General features: G+C 36.5%; 3 protein-coding genes across 5 annotated transcripts in view; all 3 read left to right on the top strand.

The window, feature by feature from the left end:
- specc1lb (sperm antigen with calponin homology and coiled-coil domains 1-like b) overlaps positions 1-6503 on the top strand; it is a 28796-nt gene extending 22293 nt beyond the window's left edge. For all 3 annotated transcript variants that reach the window (XM_084136726.1, XM_084136725.1, XM_084136724.1), the window contains exons 14-16: positions 2688-2804; positions 2997-3056; positions 4793-6503. In XM_084136726.1, the coding sequence (XP_083992852.1) occupies positions 2688-2804; positions 2997-3056; positions 4793-4882 (267 nt within the window). In that variant the 3' untranslated portion in view covers positions 4883-6503. The remainder of the gene's footprint in view (positions 1-2687; positions 2805-2996; positions 3057-4792) is intronic.
- A 1836-nt stretch (positions 6504-8339) lies between these two features.
- Positions 8340-19222, top strand: adora2ab (adenosine A2a receptor b). Its single transcript, XM_084138300.1, has 3 exons — positions 8340-8676; positions 12179-12875; positions 17229-19222. Exons 2-3 carry the CDS (start codon positions 12553-12555, stop codon positions 18238-18240), a joined length of 1335 nt encoding a protein of 444 aa, XP_083994426.1. The 5' UTR covers positions 8340-8676; positions 12179-12552; the 3' UTR covers positions 18241-19222.
- A 2908-nt stretch (positions 19223-22130) lies between these two features.
- On the top strand, positions 22131-23747 carry snrpd3l (small nuclear ribonucleoprotein D3 polypeptide, like). Its single transcript, XM_084136529.1, has 4 exons — positions 22131-22246; positions 22786-22919; positions 23071-23263; positions 23534-23747. The coding sequence occupies exons 2-4, from the start codon at positions 22794-22796 to the stop codon at positions 23599-23601; spliced, it is 387 nt and encodes a 128-aa protein (XP_083992655.1). The 5' UTR covers positions 22131-22246; positions 22786-22793; the 3' UTR covers positions 23602-23747.
- The last annotated feature ends 762 nt before the right edge of the window (positions 23748-24509 follow it).

The following is a 24509-nucleotide window of genomic DNA, read 5'->3' as shown; positions in this document are numbered from 1 at the left end:
ATCCTAAATGCAGTAAAATAGTAATATTGAGGTTATAAATATTATTACAATTTAAAATAACACATTTCTATTGGATTATTTTGAAATGTAATTTATTCCTGTGATGCAAAGCTGAATTTTCAGCATCATTACTCCAGTCTTCAGAGTCACATGATCCTTCAGAAATCATTCTAATATCCTGATTTGCTGCTCAAGAAACATTTCATGTTATTACTCATTTTGAAAATAGATGTGCTGCTTAATATTTTTGTTAACACCGTGATTAATTTTTTCAGGATTCTTTGATGAATATGAAACATTCCGAAGAACAGCATAATAGAAAGAGATATCATTTTTGATCAATTTAATGTTTCCTTGCTGTATAAATGTATTGTCTTTTGAACGGTAGTGTATAATGTGTGAATGCAACACGTGAGAGCTGTAGATCTGAGCATTAGTTGAGCAAACGCTGATGCATTAATGAACGCAAACCCTCTTTCCCGGTCACAACAAAACCATAAATGGCTCGCAATCAGTCGAATGGCTTCTTCCGTGTATGGATTGAAGCATGTGTGAAGTAGGTTGATGTAGATAAGCAGGGCTGAACAAATACTTCAGCACGAGGCGAGACTGTCAGTCTGTGAATGTGTCGTGAATGTGAATAAGTAGGTGAACGCTGGTCTCAGTGAATGTGAATAAGTAGGTGAACGCTGGTCTCTGAACAGCATGAAAGATACTTTTTGTGGCAGTGTGCGAGAAAATAGTTGTTTGCATAACAGTGTACCAACACTCAAAAAAATTAACAAGGAAGGTTGTGCACTTTACATAATATATTTATATTTAGTTTACTTATAATAATTGTGTTTGTTGATTTGAAATGTTTTTTTCTATTAAGGTCCACTTAATTATGTCTCAACTTAACAGTACAAAATCCTAACGCGTTGTCTAAACACAAACCATTTATGTTAAGTAAAAAATTCTTACATCCAGATGGTGGCAGTATAGTGCGACGCCAACTGCCATTTTGCCCTAACTTAATTTGATTGTGTTCAATTTGCTTATATGTAAAATTTAAGTTTACTTAATCCGTTTGTGTTGGATTACATGAATGATTTGTGTTGCATTAACTGAAACTTGGCGGTGCTTGTTAGTTCCCAGCATGCTTTGCATATTGTTGAATTAAGAGAGAATAAATGTTAAAATTAAGTTTTATTTTATGTTTTTTTGAGAAAATGAGAAAAGGGGAAGACTTGATTGTGTGTAATCGTGTTTAATGTTCAATTACATTGGAATTATTAGAACCATTTAAATTACAGTGGGTTACCATTGTGGAGAAGACTGGAGCATTTTGTTTGGCTGTGGACTGATTCAGTTACTTTCAAATGCTTTGGTTGAAGGAACATGTAAATCTTAGCATTTAAGATGCTAATATGTGTTGCTGCTAGCTGCTGGCTATTTATAGTCTATCAATTTAATTATGTGTCACTAAAATGAATGAAATATTAAATAAGTCGGATTTAACTATATTTAATTAAGTTGAATGCAAATTAAGTAAATTAGTTGGTCCAAAATATTGCAAATTAGTTGGGCTGACACTATTAAATTAAGCTGTGCCCAACCATAGTAAATAAGTTGAATCAACCTTAATAAATTAAGTTGACCCAACGCAAGTACATTAAATTGGAATAACAGAATTGCATAATGCTGAAATAAAGCAAGTTAATCATGTGGAAATCCTTTCCATGATTTTTTTATGTTCATTCAAAGAGTTATTTTTTTGAGTGAAGAATACATTTCACTCGTCAAGGAAATGGAGAGCTTATTGTAAACAAATGCATTATTTTTTAAATTATAATGTATGTAATATGTAATGAAGCAAGCCTACACAGAATGTGGCGTATGTTTTCACAATTTCAGTGCTGACTGTTGGGAGGATAAAAAAAGCTACATTTTGCAAGATCATTTTAAATTCGACATTAACCGCAAGTTGCAATATAATTTTCTTCTTTATTGTGATGTATATCCAAGCTTTTCGAACAAGAAAAAATGTACGGCGGGACTTGACTGTGTCTATCGGGAATTGATTGGATGGTTTTGGTTTGCTATTGCTATGATGTCATGTGAGTGACAGGTTGTAAACATGTCATCAGCAAAGAGAAGAGATGAGGGGATATTACTTATGATTAAAGATAACGAGGGCACATGAATGAAAAAAAATGCACAGATAAATCATTTAAAATAAATACTGCAATAGATTTGTCCATTTGGATTTCATGGTAATTTGAAACTGTGAAATGTGTTCATTCTCAGTAAAATGGTCTTAGCTGTGATTGAAAGCACTATTAAAATAGGCAAAATATTTACTAAATAAACAATGTAATGCTTAAGTGTAATGTAACGAATGTAGCAAGATATGGGTTTTTGGTCAACATGCACTTTAAGTATAATGTACACATCACCTCCAAATAAGGGAGGTGTGTTTAACTGTATGAATAGCAGTGTTTGCCAATGTTTCTGTAAACATAGAAAAAAGTCATTATTTCTGACAAGATTTACAGTTGTGGCTTTTAACTACAACCATAATGTCACAGAGACGCCGAAAGATTCACTGCTTCATCAGTCCCTCTGAATCACGCACCCAATCCCCTCAGTTCATCTACTGAAACTGTAATTATTGATCTTTCTCTCCCCCCTCCACACAAACACAGAATATTGACATCACCAACTTCAGCAGCAGCTGGAATGATGGGCTCGCTTTTTGTGCCATTCTTCACACCTACTTACCGGCACATATCCCTTACCACGAGCTCAATAGCCAGGACAAGGTCTGTACGTGCACACACGAACGACACAAATAGGGTGAATTCAGGTCAATCGGAATGTCTTAATGTGGCCCAATTTACCTGAATTCACTCTATATGTTGTGTTCTTTAATATCAGTTAGCATAAAAAGTGTTTAAAAAGATATGCATTCACTTCATTTATTGACATCACTTCTTCCTGGTTGTCTTTTGCAGAGGCGGAATTTCACTTTAGCCTTCCAGGCAGCAGAAAGTGTGGGAATCAAATCAACACTGGTGAGTTTAATATGAACGTCACAGCTAATTCAGATATGCATCATATTACAATGCCTCAACCTAATATATACACTGCCACAAAGAATTTAAATTTCAGAATCGTGAATTTTTTTTATAATATCACAAAAATATTAAGCAGCACAACATTGATAAAATAATAAATGTTTCTTGAGCAGAAAATCAGCATATTAGAACATTTACATTTACATTTACATTTATTCATTTAGCTGACGCTTTTATCCAAAGCGACTTACAATTACTATACATGTCAGAGGTCGCACGCCTCTGGAGTAACTAGGGGTTAAGTGTCTTGCTCAGGGACACATTGGTGTCTCACAGTGGATTCGAACCCGGGTCTCTCACACCAGAGGCATGTGTCTTATCCACTGCGCCATCACCACCCACTATACGATTACGAATACGATTTCTGAAGGATCATGTGACACTGAAGACTGGAGTAATGATGCTGAAAATACAGCTTTGACATCACAGGAATAAATTACATTTTAAGCTGTATTAAAATAGAAAACACTCATTTTAAATTGAGATAATATTTCAGAGTATTGCTCTTTTTATCGTGTCTTTGATCACATAAATGCAGCGTTTATGAGCGTATTTATAGATGTATCTTTATTATCAGAGGAGGCATGTTTTCTTCATGTCTCCAGGTGCTTTTTTTATCTTTCCTAATGAAATTCAGTTGTAAACAAATGAAATGTTCTCAGTATGAGACATCAAATCTCTTTATTCAGATCTGTTAATCAAATCTTCTTTTGTTTTGAATTTCCCTCAACAGTAGAAGATGTTTTCAAATTGTGTTAGCCAGCTGTAAAACATTAATGCAACAAACTATGACATCACTTCCCTGGCGTAACATCTTATATTGAGAAAAAATAAATGATGGAGACTTCATAAGCTGCAATGATCTTGTGATATTTTGGATGTTTACAGATAATTTAGTCATTCCTCACAGGAATTTCAGTCATTCTTAAAATGTATTTTTCAAATAAATATTCCTTCCACCCTTTATTGCCATTTCATAAACATTAATTTTAAATACATATTCAACCCAGCTGTTTCGACCCACCCTTTGTTGTTTTATCTTGTTCATTTTCTTTTATTGGTTTAACCTGTCATGCAGTCAAAAAGGCGACATATACAAAGAATTACCCAATTAAAGGGATAGTTCACCCAAAAAATGTCAATTCTGTCATCATTTACTCACCCTCAAGTTGTGCCAAACCTGTATGAAGTTCTTTCTTTTGCTGAACACAAAAGAAGATATTTTGAAGAATGTTGGTAACCAAACAGTTGACGGTAGCCATTGACTTCCATATTATTCTTTCCCATACTATGGAAGTCAATGGTGTCCAGCGACTGTTTGGTTACCCATATACTTAAAAATATCTTCTTTTGTGTTCAGCAGAAGAAAGAAACTTCTGGAAACTACAGGTTTGGAACAACTTGAGGGTGAGTAAATGATGACACAATTTTCTTTTTTTGGTGAACTAACCCTTTAAGCTTTTATTATGTAAATAGATGATTAGTAATGACTTTGTTTGCTAGTTTTAATGGTGAAAACTGTGACTGCTAGCTGTGCTGTTTGCTCAACAAGCTGTGGCATGATACTTGTGTAACATAGCACACAACACCACATAGGTTGACACAAACATCTTTTTTTTTCTGACCAATTGCTCTTGCCTTCCCGTATCTGACTCACTCTCTCTGTCTGACAGGACCTTGGTGAAATGGTGCGCACAGAGAGACCCGACTGGCAGAGTGTCATGACCTATGTGACGGCCATCTATAAGTACTTTGAGACCTGAGAATCTCCTTAAACTGGACTGTATTGGCAGCTAAGCTTACCTCGCTTCGCCTTCCTTGCTGTGGAATGCTACAAGATGCTACAAATTTCCCAGATGCCTTAGCTGTGCATGGAGGAAGCTCCCACACAACTTACAGTTCTCTCCCAATGTGTTTTCCCAGAATCCTCTATGGCTGCAGAAACAGGCCAGATCCTACTAAGCTTCTCTGAACGTTAATGCTTTGGAAGAGGGGAAGTGGGAAACACGATTTTAAGTGTATTGTGCCAATCGATCAACAAAAATATGTATCTCGGAATAGAGATGCCTTTGAAAAATGCCTTTTTTTCTAGTTTTATCATAAGGACGCCCTCTTTATGCCAGTAATGGTCTTAGATTATCAGTATTTATTCCAAAGAGTGGCGACACAACAGGTTTTCCTTAGCCTGAATAAGCTCAAACCTGATTTATTTAGCCTTTTTTTCCTAATAAGTAAAACAGGGATCCTTAACATTCAACCTATTTGTGTTGCTGTTATAATATTGTACTGTTTTCATACGCTAAATGAAAGCTAATATGTAATTTGCAATGAAGCTGTTAGGCCAGAAGTGTATTTTTCCCTCAATATTCATTCCAACTGATCACTGAAAATGCTGCAAGAAGTTGTTTTTTTTTTTTTTTTTTAAATATCAGCACAAATGAAATGCATGGCTGCTTGTTTTCTATTTTACTGGATATTTTTCAGCATTTCGGTCCTTTTTGTCTACGCACTACTAATTCTTATTTGACACGTGAGGCCAGCTGGGTTCTGGAAGCTTGCTGATTCAGATTGAGTTTGTCTTATGGGTGTTAAAGCACAAATAAAAAAAGACTGAATGTGTATTCACTGAAATGAAATGTGAAATAAGACAACTACAATCCATCCACACCGTCAGCTCATGGTTTGCTCATGCACTACATACTGTACGTCTGTCAAAGATAAGCCTCTGCACACAAAACTGAAGCCTTACATGGAAAAGGAAAAGCCAAGAGCACATTTCTTGTTTTAGGTTAACTCTTCAATGCACTGCTCTTTTAATATGTTTGTTTCGGGGCTAATTTGCCCATTTGAGACCTCTTTGAAGGGATCAAGTGGGTTGCAGCAAGGTTTATGCTGCTAATGATGACAGCAGTTCAAAATGAATTTTATGTCAAGGGCAAGTCATGTTTGTTGCAAAACTAACTTATTCTATTTACGCTACAGAGAGCCCTGTCGTGTTTTAAATGATAGATTTTGTTTATATGTGGAAATGTCATTGATACTGACATTGAATTTCCTAGAAAAGGTCAGTAGTGACGAGTATTATTTTTGTTTGGATCTTCTTGTGAGATGTAAGCTGTTTTGCTACCTAATCGCATGGAGTTTGATATGAACACACTGATTTGAACAAAATCAGATCATATCTTTCCTTAAAAACTTGCCATAATTCATATTTGTGTAAATCCTGGATTGTATTCCTTGTTGACACTACAAATACCTTGTTTCACCATTAAGATTCCTAGAGCACTGTATGACATGGAGGATTTTGAAAACATAAGGTTTCCTGTTAGCAAGGTTTTGTGAGAACAGGATCTGTGAGCACAAATACAGTTTGATATTTTCAAATTTGTTCAGTGTGTGTTGATTATTTGTGCGAATGGGCTTGTGCATGGAATTTGACAATAAAGTCTCATTGACTGAAATATTTGTTGAAACCAGTGTTATTGTAATCTAAAATTAATTTAAAATATATATATACTTTATTTGAAATATGACTGAAATGAAATAAAATATAAATATCAGGTGAAAACCCTAAAAATGTTGTGTTGGGAACTTGCTGAAATAAATACAAATAATAAAACAATAATAACTAAATAATAAGCCGATTCGAAATATTATATTAGTATAATAATACTAAAATAACACTGGTTGTTACTCCCCTCAAGCTATTTTCTTACCAAATGTCCCTCGTTTATTTAAACATTATTGATATATTGATCTTATCTTGGTCCTTGGTGGGTCATTCTGTCACCAGTTAACAATTATTTTTATGGTACATAAATTCAGTACATTACCAGCTTGAGTAGGTTTAACCTTTAGATGTAAAATGTTAAATCAAAGACACCTTTGTGTAGACATTAGAGTTTTACAACACACTCACTGTTTTAACTGGTAGTATTTAAATTAATCCAAGGGCACATGACCCTGAAACTGTACACTGTATAAACAATACTGCCTTAAATTTCTAAGTACAATCAACTTGGCTATTTAAGTCATTTCAACTTAAATTACATTAAAGTGACCTAAAAAATGGTCATATAATTTTTTACTGTGTTTAATGGATGGATGCTAATCAAGATTCTATATACTTCTTTTATAAGTACACCTTTTCCTGGAAGTCGTAGTCTACTTCAGGGAAGGAACAGAAATGGGAAAAAAATAAACTATACCCTTGTCTTGTGGAAAGAAAGAATTGAGCCAGCAGAAAATGTCTATTTAAACAGCTGTACTCAAGAACTTCCTCTTCCTACGAAAATAACCTTTAATTTTCACACCGATTGTGTCTGGCATTCTGAGGTAAGTGTCTATTTGTGGCGAATGTTTTTTTTGCATGCATAAACAAGGCTATGGTAAATGGTGAGCATAGAGGCTGTGATTTGATTAAGGGCCACAAAAAGGCTTTGGCTTATGTATTAGATCCAAAACATTAAGAAATGTCATTGCAGTGTGTGCTGCGTGCTTTAATGAAGTCCTTGGTGGGTGGACCTCAGCCTCTGCTTTGCTGATTACATACATTTATCTTCATGTGGCCCTGAGGTGAAGCAGGATGTTTCGACTGTACGTGAGAAACAACACAACCTCACGGTAGGCTACCCATCACAGGTCCCTCATTTCCTTATCCTCACGTTCACATCAGCTATTGTGCTGGCTGCGTACATTTCAAAGCGTGCTTACTAACGATCAAATTAGCATACAAACTAAACGATTCGAACTAAATTTCTCTGATAAAACAACGTTTGTAAAAATGCGGTCGTTTACTACGGTATAAAACGTCAGATCAAAAATATATTTTCTTAAAACAAGATTATGTGCACTATAATCTCAAAAGACTAACTAAGTTTTTTTTTTTTAAAAAGTCTAAAAAAAGTCTTTGTTTGTATCACTTTAATGATTCTTATAGCCTACTATTGTAAAAAAAAATATATATATATATTTTTAATTATTTGTTTATCCATACATACATTGTTGAGTGTATATGCTACAGTAAATACATATATATATATAAAAAAAAACTAATTTCAATTAAGAATTTTTAATCATTGCTGTGTATTTGTTTACTTATGTGCTGGCTAATGCCTTTTGACTTGTATTGCTATAACTGCAGAACTATGGAAAATGACAGTATGATGGAGAAGTTACCACCCACAATGGTTTTGTAGTGAAGGAAACATCATGTTTAATGTAACCACGAAAACCAATCAGGCGTGCGTCTCTTTCTCTCACAGCGCGCGTACTTCTCACAGTCACTGTGAAAGCGCGCGCACTTGTCTGTGGACACCACAACTCCATGGAGCGTTGAGGGAAGCTGCAACTCAACTTGCCATTTCCTCGACCAAAGACGTTCAGAGTAGTCTATAAGTGTACTTTGTCAGGGTGAGGAAAACGTGTGGAATGATTTGATTTGCATGCCTGGTATACATTCAGCAGTTTTGCGGTTGGACTTTCAGAAGCGGTGAGATGCCAGCGGAGAAACCTACAACTCAGGTGCGCGGTGGGAACACTCGTGTACACAGCCAAAGTGAGTAACGGAACGGAAGTGTTTTACAATGTAAAGAGTTTATAAATGTTTTTCTTTATTAATAATGTTTGGGATATAACTGAAAGTATTGATTTTGTATTTCGATTAAATAACTTTGTCAGTCGTCTATCCAAACGGAGACTGACACCTGTATTATTTCGCTCTTTCTTAATAATATGAATTAATCATTTTTGACAACACAGTGACAAAACAGTATTTTGATGATAACCTCACGCCTTGGCTTACTTTTCCTTATTTTTTTTTTTTTTACCATGGGAATATAAGTTACTTAGTTCTCATGACAAGGACAGTGACAGCACTCTCCCACAGTGTGACAAGTTTTGTGGTGCTACTAAAAACTACTATTACTAGAGCATTTTCTTTTCCTATTTTCTTTTATCTTTTACTAGTACCATGCTATGTACACGTTTTATGACCTCATTGTAATTGTGAAATTACTATATTTGATTTTTAAAGTGTTTCTAACTATACTGTATGATGTCATCCCACCCATCCAAATGACTTTTGGTGGTTACTTAGATACTTGCATCTTGACTAGGCTAAAATTATTCCACAATGAAATAACTGTTACGCATGCTTTTTAATGACAGATACACGCTTATCATAGTCCCCAAACTTCCTCACACCCAACATGACGTGACTCATGGGGGACCTTGTACATTCTTTTCTGTCCAGACATCATGTGCTTAATACTATGATACTTCATAAACGTTCAACAAGTTTCGGAAAGTACCTCATCTTAAAACACAGGAAGCTTTTGAAGAACGGTGCTTGCTAAAACTGTTAAAACGCAACCCTGTGCATTGGAAACATTTAGTCATTATTTCACTTGAGAGAGTCAACAGTCATACCAAAGTCACACTGCGCTATAAAAAGCAAACAGCAACACCAAATCTCAGAAACAGTGACTGTGACTTTAATCATAGCATTTTTGTGCCTGATCAAACAGAATGGAGCTAAAGAAGATAAGAAATCAAAAAAAAAAAAAAGTCTACCTTGGAAAGCATGCTGCAATTACTCAATTCTTTCTAGATCTACACAAAACCACAATAAAGAATCCAAAAGAGTCAAAGGCTTGGCAGAATGATTTAATTACACACACATACTGAAATATTTCGATGCTCTGCATGTATTTTCAAAGCCAAGCATACTGTATTTGAACAATTCAGACTGAGTATTATCAAATCATGAAGACGTAGAGCTGAAACTTACACTATTGATCAAAAGTTTGGGGTCAGTAAGATTTAAAAAACAAAAAAAACATTTGAATACTTTTATTCACCAAGGATGCATTAAATTGATCAAAAGTGACTATGAAGATTATATATATATATATATATTTAAAATAAATGCTGATCTTTTGAACTTTCTATTCACTAAAGAATCCAGGACAAAACATTATCAGGGTTTCCACAAAAATATAAATCAGCACAAATGTTTCTTGAGCAGCAAATCAGCATATGAATGATTTCTGAAGGATCATGTGACACTGAAGACTGGAGTAATGATGCTGAAAATTCAGCTTTGCCATCACAGGAATAAATTACATTTTAAAATACATTAAAAATAGAAAGCAGTTATTTTAAATTGTAATATTATTTCACAATATTACTGTATTTTTAATCATAAATACAACCTGAGTCAAAAACACTTAAAAAAATCTTACTGACCCCAAACCTTTGAACAGTAATGTATGGTTGATTATGATATAAAAGAAAGCTAATAACCATTTAAAGGGGTGGTTGATTATGATTTCACTTTTCTGACTTTAGTTAGTGTGTAATGTTGCTGTTTGAGTATAAACAACATCTGCAAAGTTACAACGCTCAAAGTTCAAAGCAAAGAGATATATTTGCTTTTTAAGAAATTGCTTTTTAAAGGAGAACTCCGGTCAATTTTAAAAAAAAATTGTAAATTTGGAGTGCTGTCAGTACTGAGAACAACGACAAAAATCGGTGTTGCCTACACCGTGTTATCCTCTTTTTAAAATTTGCACCCTGTTGACTTAAATGGGGCAAGTTTTAAACCTGCTTTTAGCCTCTTAACATCCTTGAACATTCCTTCAGAGTGAACACGGGTGAATCTGACTGCAGTAGATGTGAAAGATATTAATAAAAATGAAGTTAATTAAGCGCTCATACCTGTATTTATTTCCTGTTTTCGGTCAAAGTCCACAGTAGTCGATTGTCGAGTTCTCCACTGTTGCTTAGTTACCTATGATCACGCGCGTGAACTCGACAGTCGACTACTGTGGACTTCGACCGAAAACAGGATGTAAATACAGGTATGAGCGCTGGCCGAATTAACTTCATTTTTATTCATATCTTTCACATCTACTGCAGTCAGATTCACCTGTGTTCACTCTGAAGGAATCACTCACATTGGCTGTGCACTTATAATGACACATCAAGGATGTTAAGAGGCTAAAAGCAGGTTTAAAACTTGCCCCATTTAAGTCAACAGGGTGCAAATTTTAAAAAGAGGATAACACGGTGTAGGCAACACCGATTTTTGTCGTTGTTCTCTGTACTGACAGCACTCCAAATTTACCAAAAAATGAGCTCAATGTTAAAATTGACCGGAGTTCTCCTTTAAGTACTACAACGAAACGGCTGGTACTGGTCTACACAAGCTTCCTCCCGGGTTAATGACATCACTAACCCTAAAATTTACATAAACCCCGCCCCCTGAACACGATTTATAGATTATCAAGACAGAATATGCTAATCAATGACTAGAAGATAACTACACATCAGCTACGTAAATTCATCAACTAACCATTCAGAAATGTCCTGTTGCATTCTACTTGTTGTCACGTCTTCTTGAGTCTCTCCATCATTGACTCCGGTTTGAATATAAAAGGCTAAAAAAAAATACATTTTCAGAGCATGTCTGTGTGAGGTAAAATGACACAAGTTCTTGAAGCTCCGCCCTCTGTGCTGGGAGCAGCAGCTCATTTGCATTTAAAGGAACAGACACAAAACGGTGCGTTTTTGCTCACCCTCAAAAAGTGACAACTTTAACATGCTATATAAAAATATCTGTGGGGTATTATGAGCTAAAACTTCACATACACACTCTGGGGACATCAAAGACATATTTTACATCTTGTGAAAAAGGCATTATACCACCCCTTTAATTATCGAGAAACTGATGCATTTCATGTAGTCCATGGAACATGAAAGTAGAATCACATGAATGGGTACAAAAGAATACTTGTTCACAATTCTAAGCCAATAATAGCAAAGTTCAACTGTACACATCCCATAGACTAATGGAGGAAGTGCTGGCCGGGTCTTGTGATAAATAGCAGGCGTGCACAAATATTTCATTCGTATTTGTGGAGTCTTTCTTAAAATAAAAGCTTATTGTTGGATTGGTCTGTCATCTTTTGATGGAGACCTCCTGTTTAGAGATGGATTGCTTTTGTGACCCAGAGAGGTTGATATTTTATTGTGCGATGTGATTGTTCTTTCTACAGAATAAGAAGTCCCACTGAAGGTCTACCGGTTCTGCTTCATGAAATCTAGCAGCTGTTTCCTTTAAGACTTTCAATGAAAGGCTGAAGTGAGCTGGACCTAAGGGACAGGCTGGTGAACGGGTAAATCAAGATTTATGGAGGGGTGTCTCCGTTGACCTTGACCCTGCAGTTACCACAGTGAACCCCAAAGTGCTGCTACCAGCTGATACTAGATTCATCTTACCTCCTCTTTACCTTGAAAAAGAGAGATATTTGGTTAGAGCAATGGTCGGACTGGCTTATCCTCACACCTATTGCAAGAGCCACTGAGCAATTATCGGGAGCACAACTATGTGTGTCTTTGAGGATGTCCTTTCACACTGGTTGATGGTACCATGTCTTCTCTCGTGTACATTGTTCTTGAGCTGCTGATTGCGGTTTTGGCCGTGGCAGGGAACGTTCTAGTGTGCTGGGCCGTCTGCCTCAACAGCAATCTCCAGAACATCACCAACTTCTTCGTGGTATCACTGGCCGTGGCGGACATCGCAGTGGGACTCCTGGCCATTCCGTTCGCCGTCACCATCAGCATAGGCTTTTGCAGTCATTTTCATGGATGCCTCTTCATCGCCTGCTTCGTGCTGGTCCTCACGCAGAGCTCCATCTTCAGTTTGTTGGCCATTGCTGTGGATCGGTACATTGCCATCAAGATCCCATTGAGGTGAGTGAACGATTGTGTCGTGATTTTCAGTTTCTGAGTTGTAGGCAAACTTTTAGTAAGATTACTGATCATATGGTTGCTTGAAAGAACAGATTACATAGTCGCCCCATAGCAAGAACATAGACAAAGTTTCCTCTTTCACATTACCAGTACATTTATAATTAGTTATTGTTTATGGTAAAATTGATCAAAACTTGTATTAAAGACCAAACGGAATTGCAATCTGTTTGTTTGTCCAAATAATGGCAAATGGGCCAGGGTTATTCTAGTAAAAAAAAAAAAAACTAAAACTGAAACTAAGACCATAAAAAAAAATTGTAATGGTAATAAAATATATATGTTAACTAAAATATAAAATAATAAAAACTATAGACATTTAAAAACATTAAAAATATATTAAAAATGATATTGATGGAAAGATATAAAAAAGCAAAAGATATTAAAAATGACAAAAACAACAAAATTAATAAAACTAACTAAAATTTAAATTAAACTGGAAAGTATAATAATATAAAACCTATTCAAAATATTAATAAAAACTATAATGGTATCTCAGTGATACTAAAATAACACTGGATAGGGATGCGATACAGTCCTTATTTTTAAACTGGTTTGTGATGCAGAAATTACACCCAAACCCTAAATAAATATATATTGTTCACTCAAAAATGAATAGCCTGTCACCATTTACTCATGTCATTGGGGTATAAAATATTAGATGTTTTGGACAAAGATAACTATTCAAAATATCTTCTTTTGCATACCACAGAAGAAAGATTGTCATACAGGTTTAGAATGACATGATGAGAGCCATTGTGCGTGTGTTTGTGTGAGTGTTTACATGTGTATATTCAGTAAAACATTATGTGTTTGCAGATATGTAATCCTATGTAATCTTTATTAATGTGTGTTTTGCAAATGTTTTGATATGAGGTTAAAGGCTGCTAGACTGAGTGACTCTCTGCCTTTCTCATGATAATGACTTGATAATGGGCACAACATGCACTGTAATTCCCTCAGATACATGTAATTTCCCCTTTAATCACTCTTTCACTGCTTGCAATGATTTTTGCAGTAAATAGGAGTCATGCAGCTTCACGCTGTTGACAAATGTTTCAAGAATAGTTTGTTTCAGTAGAGCCAAATCAATAATCAATACTCAATCTGGCACCATGTTGTAATATAGTGACGTACAAAAGAGCAACAGACAAGTCACACCCCACAGGAAGGAGAATTGGAATTTGATGTAAAATGACACAAGGTGGAATTTACTGAATTGTAAATGTTTATCTATCTATCCATCCATCCATCCATCCATCTAGACTTGCTTCAAAACTTTTAAACAGCTACAAACATTCAAAGAAAAATTCAGTTTTGCTCTTTTTTAAGTTCAAATTCCAACTGAAATTATGCATGCTGTTTGCTACCTCAGTTCAAATTCAGGAATTAAATTGTAATTCAAAAGCCATTCTCAATTCAATTCTAAATAGCACACAACCCCGGTTGCTAGATATTTTGTTTTGTTTACTAACCCCAGTCTAGATATGACTCAGGTTCCTCCTTCAGTGTAAGCCTGGGGGATTTTCAGCCGTTTTATTGTCTGTCAGGTGTAAATCATAGGTCTGATCCGTCAGAAACATAATAGCACACCTCTGCTCCACAAGCCACATGATTTTTGGTATCATTCATTGCACAAATACTTATTAAGTTATTTTTTACTACTAATTGTATAATATAGAATGATATAAACTTGGGTTTGGGTTGTGTTGGGTATTAAACCTGGGACATTTTGCACTCCAGTTGAACATCGTAATGATTATTCTTAAATCCTCTGGCCCAACAGTTCTCAGCAGCACTTTTCGGAGGCTGAAAGGTGTGGGACTTTACCACCTGCCTGCATACGGGGTGTGATGCACATTTCTGCTCATGGTGTAGATTGAGCCGCACAAAGCGTTGTAAGAGAACAGCAGTGACAGCAAAAGCCTGGGCAAGTGTTGATTACATAAGGTCTGCCGGCTTCCAGTCTCTGTGGGCGTGTGAATGAGGTACCAGTAGTACTGGAGCCCTGTAAGTCCTCTGGGTTTAATGAAGCAGCCACTGTTGTTCTCGATGGGCCTGATATAAGCCCAAGGATTTTTGGAACAATTGACATTTGACCACCGTTTCCAACTGTTGCCCTTGGCAAAGGAAACATGTAGCAGGGCTGTCTGCTCGACGGGATGTTTGAAATGCATAGCGGTTGTGGATTTTGCACAGCTGTATTCCAAACTGTTTGTAAACTGATGCTTTTACAATTGCTAATATGCTTCATATTATGTATTTTAGTACCAGCCAGGTTTTTTAACCAGGGGTCTGTGTGGGGGTCTCAATGATGTTCTTAACAAAATTTATTCTAATGTTACCATGAATATTTTTTTATATATATTTGGGGCCGGTGGGCTGGCTGGGAGGGGGTGTTGTGGTATTAAAGTGCCCCTATTATGCTATTTTAAAGGTTTCTAATTTTGTTTTGGAGTTCTCCTACAACAGGTTTACATGCATCAAAGGTCAAAAAACACTTTCATTTTCTCATAATATACATTGCACATCACCACATTTTTCAGTGATTCTCAAATGACTCGACGGATGAATCAGTCTCTCTAAATCCCTCCTTTCTGTGAGCCTACTCTGCTCTGATTGGCCAGATGGCCCAGTCTGTTGTGATTGGTCTACCTCGGAAACTAAATGCCCATTACCATAGCTGAATTTCAGCACCAGAGGCTTCCTAAAGTTCAGCGATAGTACACACTGTAAAGACAGTAATGCTGGCATAAATTTTACCATATCAATCCGAGTGCGAGTCTGATTATGAAACATTGGAAGAACTACTCATTCAGCCCGAACCTCCATCGCAAGGACGACTTGAGCAGGATGCTCAGTGATACGCTACTCATTTTGACATACATTATTGAGATGTTGCAACTGTAATTCCTCACCATCAGCATTAACAAGTGTATGTCCATCAATAAACCGATGTGTATATTTCTAATTTATTGCATTGCACATGCGGGAACTGGATCATTAACTGTATCAATAACTGAGCACTAATGTGGATTACTGATGTAACATTAAAGTTTGCAAAACAAATCTTGCTCCATCTTTTATCTTTACTCAAAGTAGTAAGAACAATTACCATTTTATTGTGATACATTTATTGGTAATAGTGAACCCACAGCTGATTAGCAGAACTATAACACATCGTGCACTTTCGACTTTACAACTTTGTTGACCGTTTACGTTCTCAGACAGCTATATTACACACTGCCTGAAAGGTAATATTAAAAAAAGCACAATAGGGGCACTTTAAAAATTTTTTTTTTAAAGAATAACATAACCAAATGACGCCTGGTTGCATTACCATTTCTCACATGCATCCTTCTGCCTAAGTGGACAGAACCAATACCGATTAAATAGCCTACTCTGACAGAGTTCCCTGCAATAAGTCCCCGCAAAACCACTATTGAATCTACAGAGTGAAACGTACAGCACAACCAGTGAAGTCCAACTCTCGAACGAATGACTATTATGAGCCGATTTTTTAGTGAATCAAAAACATACAGCGTAACCAGCGTTGTCTGACTCGAATCACTCATGTGTTAGCCAGTTCTTTTTAGAAAAACAAAACAAAACAAATAAACAGTGCGACCAACCAGTGTAGTCCAACTCGCGAGCAAATGAACTTTGAGTCGGCTCTTTTTAGAGAATCAAAAAACCAACCAGTATAATCCACCTCGTGAACAATGTCTTGCAACCTGGCTCTTTTTAGGGAATTAGAGAATTGAATTTATGCCACCTCTCTGTGAAAAGTTTTTAATTATCTTTTGCAGTCGAAACCCCCTCATTTAATTGAACAATTTAATTCTTCTTGTTTTATAATTGGAAATAATGTTGTTTCCTAACCCCGCTGAAAGTTTACAGCCTCGTTCAAAGTTGTACAAAAACAAAGCCTCCAAGTATTATTTTAAGACTAGGCACAATACAGGTGAAATATATGCTTCTTATTAACACATATCCTGGTATTTTCCATTTTGGCAGCAATTACCAGGGCTTAACACCTAAACAATAGACATTTCCCAGGAGCAGTGCATGCTTGTGTAGATTTGGGAAAATAACCCTTTTCCAGCCCTGACAGTGAACAATACAGAACAATACAGCCCACTTCAGGATGGGTTTCAGGAAACATCAGCATATTGTTTGAGGCAGATAGAGTTGTAATATATGACCAAACTTGGCATGCTTATCACCACAGTGCTTCATAGCATACTTCCTTCTAAAATTGCTGTTTCATATTTGTTTTTGTTTTGTCTTTCTAAGGTACAACAGCCTTGTCACAAGCCAGAGAGCCAAAGGCATCATTGCAGTATGCTGGATTCTTTCAGTGGTCATCGGCTTGACCCCCATGCTAGGCTGGAACAGTCGCGTTGACGCGGGCACCAACAGCTCCTGCCCTCAAGGTATGACAGAATGCCTGTTCGAGAAGGTGGTCACCATGGGTTACATGGTTTACTTTAACTTTTTCGGCTGCGTCTTGATTCCGCTAATTGCCATGCTGACCATCTACGCATGGATCTTCATGGCTGCCCGTCGTCAGCTCAGACAGATGGAGCAGAAGCTAGTGCACGGACACACTCACGGATACGGATCCTCCTCCCGGTCCACACTGCAAAAGGAGGTCCACGCGGCCAAATCGCTGGCTATCATCGTGGGCCTTTTCGCTATTTGTTGGCTCCCGTTGCACATCATTAACTGCTTCACATTGTTCTGCCCTCAGTGTGATCGACCTCAGGACTGGGTCATGTACCTGGCCATCATGCTTTCACATGCTAATTCAGTAGTGAACCCGTTTATATACGCCTACCGAATACGTGACTTCAGGCACACCTTCCGAAGGATCATCCGACAGCACTTCCTGTGGCATGATAGCAGACTGGCCATTGGTAACAGTAACGGAGGTATGGCTACTTCTTCTGCTGCGGTCAGTGTGATTGAGAGTTCTTGTAAGATGTCCAATGGCTTTGTGCTGGATCCCAGTCCCATTCCCGGCATGATTTCTTGCGATGAATTCACAAAGCAAATGGCAACAAAAATCAGGCCAAAAACGGAATTCCAAGACTTAGGATACAGTTTAAATGGAGCTTTGGAACATTCCTTTCCCGCCAGTTCGACACAGATTTTTTCATTACATACCGGGGAGGAAGTTCCCTCCATCAAAGACCATGTAGAAATCATGACGGTAAAAGACTGCAGTGCTATTACTAATGTACATGTCAAATGTCTGCTGCCCGTAAGGACAAGCAACTCATCTGATCTTGCAGAAGTGTCATGACACACATTCGTTCTTCATGAAGCAATCACTGATCTGAGTTGCTGTGCTAGTGAGGATGACTTCATTTACAGTACTATCTAGGCCAGGGTCAGGAAAGATAAAGCTATGAGAGGATCGCATAGCTCCAGTGGGAACCCTTACTGTACAAATTCCAGGAATTTTTTACTTCTCTTTGCTTCCAAACACCCCTGATGGTGTTTGCAGATTTTCAGACCTCATAAAGAACTTGTTTGCTGACATTGTAGAGGGTTTTTTTTTCAAAGCTTATACGATTCTTAGGAGCTTTATTAAAAGAGCATTGTTCCTGGTCAAAGTGGGGGAGGCCTAATGGATTAAATCAATATTCTGGGGAATTCAGCTAAACCTGTTGTGACCGCGCCATACGGAACTATCATCTTTCTGTGCTTTTTTAGTAGGAGTATGTCCAAACTTAGAACATGCACCATCAATATACCTGCCGGAACGTCTGTAGCGCTTTAAAACATAAGGCTGCACTATTTCTGAAAAAAAAAAAATCTATTTGCAAAATTGTGAATGCGACTTAAAATGTGATTTTAAGAAAAAGCTTGTTTGTAGGGCTGCACAATTTGTCCAGAAATGTTTTGAGATATGAAATATTTTAATATATTAATAGGACTATAGAATAATAATAATTTATCCTTGAATGAATAAAAAAATTTTTTTTTACTATTGTATTATTGTATTTTTTCTCCTGTGAGACACTGAGAACACCAGATCATGAGCTGTTAGCTTGTACGCTCTTCACTCTTAAACATGCAGCACACATTTATGTCATTAAATCGCAGCCTTTGCGATTTGATAATCGCACCAAGCGATATCGTGATTCCTTTTTTATTTCGATTAATCGTGCAGCCCTGTTAAAACATGACCAAACTGAATTATACTGTACTGATTGTAAGCATGTGTTAATATTTAAGGAAATGTACTAAATAAAACAAAACTATAACCAAATTTGCACAAATAGAGTGTTATGTATAGTGGTGTACACTCTCTCTCAAAAAAAAAGTACAAGTTGTTACTGGGGCGGCACCCACAAAAAGTACAAAAGCCAAAAGGTACATCTTTCTACCTTGATTAACCCTAAAGGGTAAATAAGGAACCTTAAAGGTACATATTAGTACCTAAATTATACATTTTAGTACCTTTTGAAAGGGTATTGCCCCAGTGACATCTGTTGTACTTTAGGGTTCTACCTTTTTTACTGAAAATGTATTAAACCTAATGTGCTTAATTAGAATCACACGCAGGCATCAATTATGCTAAGAGTTTAAGCCATATACTGTCTGTGCAACGTCAAGTGGACTTATTGGTGCTCAATAAAGTGGACTTTGATTCCTATATAATGATCGAATTTGCAAGAAGAATGCAAGTATAAACTGTAATGATTCACAAATACTATATTAAATGTGCAATCGTTTGTAATAGATTTATTTGTTATTCAACACAACATAATGATTAGGGATCATAAAATTGTCAGAAGATGTAGGACAGTGGTGTATAATCCTCTCTTGTGACACACACGCATACAAGCACAATCGTGGACTATACACAGACCAGCTATGATTGTATTTACAGAGAGGCTGCTGACGCCAGCGGCTGGCCTAATGCAGTGGAAATCAAATGAAGGGGCATTTGATGATCCCTTAAACTGTACCATTACACTTCACTTTTCCTCATTAAGAAGCTCTAGAGTGGGAAAATCTTGCACTATGATACATAGTATTGAATTTGTCACATGGGAGCTGACATTTTTAGGTTTAGTAGTGTGTAACGGTCCGTTTATAGAAGGAGTGAGTATAGAGTGACCATTCATAAAAATGGAACAAGTAAGCTAGATTTTTATTTTTTATTTACTTTGATCAATATTGCCTCTATATTTGGTCTACGCTGAAGGATCATAGACCTGGGTAGTCAACACATTATCATTTGCTGTAAATCAGCAGACGTTCTCATATTTACACACACACACACACACACACACGTAGTGTTTTCATGTTTTATGGGGACTTTTCCATATACATAATGATTTTTATATTGCACAAACTGTCTATTCTATCCCCTTACATATATATGTTTAATACATAGGGATCATATGTATTAAATTACATTTTTAATATTTACTCAACAAATATTAATGTAATTTTATATATATATATATATATATATATATATATATATATATATATAATTGCATTAATATTTGTTGAGTAAATATTAAAAATGTAATTTAATTAAAATAAAAATACATACAGTTCATGCATATTTAAAAAAAAATAATAATAATGAGCTTATTGAAGCTGTGTGCATTGTTTTATTATTTATGTTATTTTAATTATATTACTACACTTTGTCAGAGAATATCACTTCAAATCTACTGGTTTGTTGATTCTAGCTGAGAAATGCCAGTCAGCGCAGCAGTGGCATGGTTTGATTTTGTTTTGACAGCACTATTTTTTAATGAGACAGATGTCCTTTACAAAAACGGATCTCCAGGCTTACGCAGAAATTTATCTTATTCCATCATGAATGCTTGTGGTGTAAATCAGATCGGAGTGAAGCTAACAGACTGTCAGCATGTCACATAGATCAGCAGCAGCTGGCAGGTTCATTCTGCTGGTAAAATGAGGTTTGAAGACATTGCAGAGAGTTACTGTGTAATCAACAGACATATGCCCCCACCTATTCCACTGGCACTGTTTTGTAATTGGTTGAATTGAGTTTTTTTCTTTCTCTTTTGTGGATTCGATGCAGGTGAAATTCTTCAGAATGTCAGGTTCAAGCCCATGGGGTTCGTTTCAGGTCACAGAAACTGCCTTTGTTGACTTTTTTTAATAAACGCTTACATTTTCCTGTTAATGTTGTTAAAGAATTGTATTTTTCATTTTCCTTCTTACCAATGATAAAATTCCTTAGATAGCATCTGATACAAAATAAAAGAATAGGTTAATAAATGGCTATGCGGCAAACTTAAATAAACCAAATGTTTAACGTTCTGCGCTTTGACAAACACTATTTCAGACCTTTATTAGTTTGTACCACTTCCCTTTATTTCTGTAAAACAGGAACATTCAATTAATAAAGAGAATTGGCAGACATAATGGTTTACTTCCTGTCTTGCCTCAATTCAGCCAATTTTGAACATAACATGGTCCACAGACAAAGAGGAAGAGACTACTGCTAAGAATAGACACAGAATCAGTCTATCAAGCACCTGGATGACAGAACAAATTTAGACTGTATAATGCTGCCTCGCACAATTCCTGAGAGTAGAGCAATGAATCTTGATAATGCCAAAACCAGACAAATGACTTCTCCGAGCATTTTCCAATGTTTAATAATTCTTCTGACCATTATTGTTTTATATGTGCCATATAGGCTACTGTATCACACACACACACACACACACACACACACACACACACACACACACACACACACACACACACACACACACACACACACACGGTTTTAGAATAATTTATAAGACCTGTCAAAGATGGATTTCATGGACAATCTCTCTCTCTCTCTCTCTCTCTCTCTCTCTCTTATAATTAATCAATTAAATCAATTATTAATTAAGTAATTAATAATATTAATTTGTATTAAATAATAATTAATTAATAACCAACAAGCAGAAATAAGTGCTGAAGAATGAAAACATCAAAGAGACACCTATTGAATTTGTCACATACAGATTTTTTAAACAGTTTATTATAATAATTGCTACCTGTGACATTGAATTGAAAGATTAAATTGAATGACAATGTTTTAGTCGTATCCACAATTCAATACCGCCCTCTTCTGTCTTCTGCTTGTTCACACTGACCTGAATTGTCCATTGTAATAGGACTTCAATTCCCAAAATGCAACAGGGTTTCAGGAAAAGGCGGGGTTTCTGATTTCAGCTGCATTGTGGGAGCGGGAAAACGCCGCAAATACTCACGTTGTTCAATACCGTGGATTTCTACGAAGCCGTCGACTCAAGGTATTGTAATGCTTGATGGCAAAAACTTACTAGCCTACTTGTAGTCTGTTGTTTGGTCTTTCACTAAAATATACAGTCCTATTTTATCTGTTCGAATCTGTAGCGTAGCAGCGTCCATTTTATACGTTCATTGTTTGCTTGGTTTATGCATTCGACTCGTTTGAGATCATTCTAGATATTTATTGTGAATGTGTTAGTTAGGTACTGAAGTCAGTATAAGCTAACTATAGTTAATACCAGAACTGAATGATTTTCATGACGTTTATTTTCGAGCGTGGGTTGTGTCCTCCAATACGCACAGAACACGATTTCCAAACGAATGATTCTGATGAGCCGGATCTTTTTAGTGAATCGCAGCTATAACGCGTGCGTGGTGACAAGTGTAGTCCGATTGCCGAACGAATCGTTCTAATGAGTCGGCTCTTTTTAACTGACACACTCACTGTACTGCTATCCACTAGTTATTACTTTAGTCGTGTCTGATTCGAAAATAATCTTAACTTAATTAGCTGTTAATTAACTTGTCTTTTGCCCCCCAGATTAAAACATGTCTATTGGTGTTCCCATCAAAGTCCTGCATGAAGCAGAGGGTCACATCGTGACCTGCGAGACAAACACTGGTGAGGTGTACAGGGGCAAACTGATTGAAGCAGAGGATAACATGAACTGCCAGGTACTGCTAAAAATGTGTTGAACCCACAAAAATCAGAATTCATACTTGATACGTTGTTCTTCTGTTACCCAAACATTTTCCCTAAACTTGTATTTTGCAATGAGTCGTATGTGAATAATGCAACTAACTGCACTTATGTTGTGTGAATCAGATGTCCAACATTACAGTGACCTATCGAGACGGCAGAGTGTCCCAGCTGGAGCAGGTGTACATCCGCGGCAGCAAAATACGCTTTCTCATTCTGCCCGACATGTTGAAAAACGCCCCTATGTTGAAGAGCATGAAAAACAAAAACCAAGGGGCAGGAGCCGGAAGAGGCAAAGCTGCTATTCTCAAAGCACAAGGTTCGTCATCAAACATCCTTTTTATGGTATCGTTGACTTTATTACAGTAACTGCAGTTGTATTATTCAGTCGTTCCAATGTCAAGTGCACTTTAGCTACTAAATTTAAAATAAATATAAATTTTTTTTAAATATTCACAAAATACAATGGAGAAGATGCACTGAGCACTTTTTGTCATTTAAGTTTCTGAACAAGTTAAGGCTTTTTTTTTCTTTTTTCATGGCAAAAGCATAAGATGAAACCACTAAACTGTTTATTTTCCCCTTGCAGTCGCAGCAAGGGGCCGAGGTCGAGGAGGACCAGGAGGAAGGGGAAATATTTTCCAGAAAAGGCGATAATGTGAATCCTGTTTCTATCACAATGTCATTTTGTACAGTTTTATTTTCCTTTTGAGAAATTGTGCGCTTTTTTTTTTGTTTGTTAAAATTGATGTTGTTTTGTTGATTTTGCAATAAAGTTTTTTCCACTTTTCTCATGTAATAAAGCTGTTTAATTATATAAAAAGTGTTTTATTAATGCATCAATTAGGTGAAGGACTGATTTAGCAGCGTGTCATTCTGTTTATTAACAGTGCAATATCGTAACACCTCGGCACACACACAGTTTGCATTAAATTATTGATTTAATAAGAACCTTTTTGTTCAGTATTTTCCCAGTGTTCTGATTATGTAATGCTGTGTTTTTAGATGTTATGGACCACCAAATATGATTATCCTTATGTAAGGGTCTGCAATCCTCAAATTTAAAATAAATGATTTTGTATAAAAACTCAATTTATACAATAAATTATACTACACTGCTCAAAAAAATAAAGGGAACACTTTTTAATCAGAGAATAGCATCAAGTCAGTTAAACTCCTGGGATATTGATCAGGGGTGCGTTTCCCGAAAGCATCGTTAGCCAACTATGGTCGCAAGTTCCCTCGTTACCAATAGAGTTCAATGGACATTGCGATGAACTTGCGACCATAGTTGGCCAACGATGCTTTCGGGAAACGCACCCCTGGTCAGTTAAGTAACAGAGGAGGTTGGTAATCAGTTTCAGTTGCTTTAGTGTTAATGAAATTAACAGCAGGTGCACTAGATGGGCAACAGTGAGACAACCCCTAAAACAGGAATGGTTTTACAGGTGGTGGCCACTGACATTTTTTCCCTACTGATCTTTTCGGACGGTTTTTCACCAGTTTTGCATTTGGCTAGGGTCAGTGTCACTACTGGTAGCATGAGGCGATACCTGGACCCTACA

Source organism: Abramis brama, assembly GCF_963993115.1.
Source record: "Abramis brama genome assembly, chromosome: 15".
Taxonomy (NCBI): Eukaryota; Metazoa; Chordata; class Actinopteri; order Cypriniformes; family Leuciscidae; genus Abramis; species Abramis brama.
Note: the sequence above shows the minus strand (reverse complement) of the source record. Positions and strands in the feature narration are given on the sequence as shown.